Genomic DNA, 4,710 nt, shown 5'->3' on the forward strand with positions numbered 1-4,710 from the left:
GAAATACAACTCTCATGTCAATAACAAGGTAACAGATGTGAACAAGACTGCTCGCATCAAGTGCGCCACCGACCTTGCTCAGCCCAGCGACACTTACGCGTTCCATTACATCTAAGACTACCTACATGTGGATGAGAAGTGGTTCCATGCAACACCAATCCGATCCTGGTTGTACCTACTCTCAGGAGAACGGCCCCCACATCTTTCGATTGAGAGCAAATGATTCATGACCAATCTCATGTTCCTATCGGCGGTGTGGCATGGCCTAGATGGGACAACGTGTGTAGCACTGCGGGAGGAAGCGTGTGTAGTTGAGGGCAAAATGCACAATGAATTAACTGAAGATCTACAAAGATCTCCTTAATCCTCATCACTATGAAATCTTCTTAATCTACTTCACTACTTCTACACTAATATGCATTTTTGTATACAGTGGATGCGGGTGCGGTTGAGACATTGGGAACTTCACTAGGCTAGCGATTCTAAGCTATACTTGCCCTTGAGACACGTTCCCAGGCAAGCATGAGCTAGGGTGCGTTATGAGCCAGGTACTTAGGAGCTGGGTGCGGGCAAGGTGGTGGCAAGCCGTTAACCCACCTGTCACATCGCTACAGTGGTCCGTCCAACCTGCCAACGATCCAGCAGCGCCCAGGAAAACTTGAAGCACGACCAACGCTGCACGATGTACGCCAAGCTCCTGGAATACTGCCCATTCTGCGGCGCGGCCGATAGTTCCGCACACACTTTCTGGCTCTGTGGTCGGGCACGCTACCTCTGGACCATCACCCTCCGCATCTGGTTCGACCCACCACCACCCCCAACACAGACGACCTACAGACCTCCCTCCTCCACGGGACTCAGCCCCCAGCTGCACCATGGCTACTCCATTCACCAAACTGGACGTCCCACTGCACCGCTCAAGACAACCTGACCCATCAAGCGTGGCAGCTCATCCGAGCACTCACACTCCGTACCCTGTGGAACGACCGCTGCGCAGCGCTACACGACAACACCAGCCGTATCCCGCCGCCGGTTTCCTTCCCTTACCTTCTCCAGGCGCATTTCCAAGCCTTAACCACCTACCACGCCCAACGCCGGCACCGCCTCCGCGCGGACCTGTATCATGACCTCATCTTACGGTGCAGTCTCTTCTTAGTCCACCCCCCCCTCTCCTCCACGCGGACAGACCCAAATGCGTAAGGAAGGTGCGGTGTTTTTCGATGGAGCTGCCCGCATGGACGAAGGTTGTGGCGGATCCGGAGCGGTCGCAATGGCCCCTGCTGAGCCGCTACTTTGTGAGTATGCGGCGCACTACTTCCCGGAACCGACCACGAACAACATCGCCGAATACTATGGGTTGATTCACGGCCTCCAGCTTGCTGCGGACAGGGGTTTCACGCACCTCACCATTTTTGGCGACAGTCAGCTCGTTCTACGCCAGATGCAAGGAGTCTACCACCTTAGGCACCCCGGCCTGCGCGAACTCTACCGCTCAGCACGTGTATAGGCCGCACGTTTTCGCTGCACATGGGCTCACCGCCTCCGTGACGGTAATCAAGCTGCGGACTACTTATCCAAACGCGCGCCAGACCTCGCACGGGATTTCTCGTCTCTCCTTACCGAACACAGCACGCCACTCCCCCCACGCGATCTCGCGACCTTATACGATTTTCTCGACGGCGACCTCGCCTTCAACCCCGGTTGATCCTCACACTTATAGACGCTTTGCCTGTATAAGCTCCTTAATACACCTCACCTCACCTCAAGCTCCTGGAATGCTCTGTTGGCGGCAAGCTTCCATACGGAACACTCAAGGAGTAGCCAAGCGCTTCCATTTTCAGCCGTAGACCGTCACGCGCGTGTGGAAGCAAGGACGCCTCTCGGAGAGGTGCAACGGTGGGGTCGCTGTCGTTGCGTCGAAAATCAAGGGTATGATTTCTATTATTTTATTTTTTGACAAGCACTATCTATTTTTATGAGTATAAGATGATAAGGGAAAACTGTGTTAGGGAATTCTGGCTCCGAACAAATGATGCGATCCAAGATGCGGTGAAGGCCGTACCCCATTTCAACCGACAAACTATCCGCACGTTGGCATCACAAAGCAAGATACCAAAGACAACTCTTTTCCGACACATCAAGGAAGTCGGAACACTCAAGGGTCGATCAAGCTACGACAAGCCCATTCTCACAGACGACAACAAGATCACGCGAACGGGGTTTGCGAAAAGCTTTCTTCGACCTTCGTCAAAAGGAGGCCATGTTTTCACCAGTATGCAAGACATTGTGCATATTATGGAAAAATGGTTCTTCTTGACGAAAATCAAAAGAAAGTTTTACGTGTACGAAGATGAAGAAATGGCGTTGCAAGCGGCCAAGTCAAAGAACTTAATCACGAAAGTAATGTTTTTGGCCGCTATCTGCCGTCCTCGCTACGACTACTCCAAAAGGAAGATTTTCGATGGCAAGATTGGCGTATGGCCTTATGTCGAGGTCGTGGCTGCTCAGCGAACAAGCAAGAACCGTCCCAGGGGATCCTCAAAATTCCCCAAAGCGTCAATGGGGAACAACTATGGCTTCATAAACATCCCCAAAGCGTCAATGGGGATGTATATGAAGCCAGAGTTGTTGGCAATGTCGTGCCTGCTATTTTAGAGCGTTTCCCAGCCGGTGACCTGCAGTGTGGCGTGTGTATTCAACACGACAAAGCAAGGCCCCATTGTCAAGTTACCACCGCTTTGTTGCGAAACGCGGGGGTATCGAACATCAGCATACTGAACTTAAGGATTTTTAACGTTATTCAAAATCTGCAGTATCAAAAGTGTCTTCATTCAATCGGGGAAAATATTGAAGCTGTGGAAAATGCATTTGTTGACTGTGAGTTGCCGGGCTTTTCACTCGTTTTGGCTATTCACACCATAAACCTGGGTGTTTGTTACATCGACCCCAGTGTTTTAGATAATCCGTACAGTGATTTAGGATCACGTTTCGTTACAGAATGTAATTATAGGGAGGTCATTTATGCACCTCCCTCATTTTTGAACATTTGAAAAGTGCAAATCGAAGTTATATCTATTCTCGGGACCAAATTGCACAATTCACTGGTCATCCATCATGAACAACTTTTGATGTTACAAATGACACATTGCGTCGAAGTTCTACCATACAACAATGTACGTATGGTGGCACATCGTAAAAAACCACGCCATCTTCTTGTTCAATCGCGTAGTACATGCAGGTAGCATGTACTACGCGATGGAAAACAGCCAAGGTGTTTTGGTCACTTTGGTCACTTCAGCATCACATGTGATTATTATTGCTCAGAGTTATTTGGCATTTATAAAACCCCAGTGAATTAGCTAAAACACCAGGTATTTATTCAACTTTGTACTCAGGAGTAACACAGTTACAGCAGAAGTACCACTCTTTACTGTTAAGTCTTTGTCGACCAAGTGGCCAAACTCGAGATTTTGCTCCTAATTGCCCTCCCTCCTTGAACTTTTTTATCTTGGTTTCATTATACATATCCGTACAATTCAAACCATGTGGTATCCAACGTAGTGTTCTTATTGGCTGTCAGGCTTGGTCGTGTATTTTTGATCTCCTTAAAGCCAATGATATTATATAAAAATACAATAAAAATACTGGTTGGTGTCGTCGTCGTCGAGCTCCATACACATACTAGTACCCGTATACTGTAGACCTTTCTATTCAAACGTACTTGCATTATAGCCGAGAGGTCTAGGTACGTAACTGTACCGAAAGTATACCCTGCGTGAGTTCGTTCCTCACCACGACCACATTTTTTACCACTTTTCATTTGCAGCCAACTTGAAACTGTTCACGCGACTAATTCTTGCATTGAAGTGTACTTCACAACCAAGACAAGGCCTACCTTCCTCTATACACACAAATATTCCTCAATAAGGTATATTGATCGGGGATCGACCAAGCAAGTCATTTCCCACGCATTTTGAGCATGCACGTTGATACTCGTAGACTCCAGCAAGCTTATGAGGAGAATTAAGTATATGAAAACACTAAAGGATGAGTACTCTCAAGCAGCAATAGCATACTATAATACAATTTCATGGCCCTGCTGGTGGTTATGAGTTTCGCGGATCATACATCTGTTATCGGCCGAGCCTCTGTTCGACTCCCCGTGCCTGAGTGTGGGTAGCCGAATGTTGGACACGAACGACATTTGAAGAGTGTGAAATATGACCTGGATCGGAGCGGCGTATGTTCCGAGCTGATGGTACACTGTACGATGCATGACTTTGTAGAGAGTAGTGAAGTGATAGGAGGGAACTGACTGACTGACTGGATAATGAAGTTACTTTTGGATTTGTCATCGAGGTCACCGTTGTGAACACGGTAGTCGTCGGTTGCGAACACCGGCGCAAGACAACAACATCCTCAACATGACTGCTTACTAGTATATCTATTCATCGTGGAGGATTGTGCATTGTGTTTGCATCAACACCTAAGCTCTATCCGAGATGAAAATAACATTCAACTTGTCGATTATAATGTGATTCGTCTTGTATACTCCTCCTAGATACCGAATGAGGGCGCATGTATTCAAGAAGCGTGTATTAAACCCACATGAACACTAGTCTTGACACCACTTGACCCCCCCAATATATGACTTCACTCAGTTCCTCGTATGGCCTATTCATGAAAGTTCACTTGACACGCGATACAACC

The 4,710-nt window shown here is 48.0% G+C and overlaps 2 protein-coding genes across 2 annotated transcripts; both read left to right on the forward strand.

The window, feature by feature from the left end:
• Positions 1-238: 238 nt before the first annotated feature.
• On the forward strand, positions 239-1,200 carry H257_02256 (hypothetical protein; the record flags this gene model as incomplete). The annotated part of the gene is made up of 3 exons (XM_009825808.1): positions 239-303; positions 615-684; positions 733-1,200. 3 exons carry the CDS (start codon positions 239-241, stop codon positions 1,198-1,200), a joined length of 603 nt encoding a protein of 200 aa, XP_009824110.1.
• A 34-nt stretch (positions 1,201-1,234) lies between these two features.
• On the forward strand, positions 1,235-2,655 carry H257_02257 (hypothetical protein; the record flags this gene model as incomplete). The annotated part of the gene is made up of 3 exons (XM_009825809.1): positions 1,235-1,501; positions 1,848-1,929; positions 2,045-2,655. The coding sequence occupies 3 exons, from the start codon at positions 1,235-1,237 to the stop codon at positions 2,653-2,655; spliced, it is 960 nt and encodes a 319-aa protein (XP_009824111.1).
• Between the last annotated feature and the right edge of the window lie 2,055 nt (positions 2,656-4,710).

This window comes from Aphanomyces astaci, assembly GCF_000520075.1.
Source record: "Aphanomyces astaci strain APO3 unplaced genomic scaffold supercont1.4, whole genome shotgun sequence".
Lineage (NCBI taxonomy): Eukaryota > Oomycota > Saprolegniomycetes > Saprolegniales > Verrucalvaceae > Aphanomyces > Aphanomyces astaci.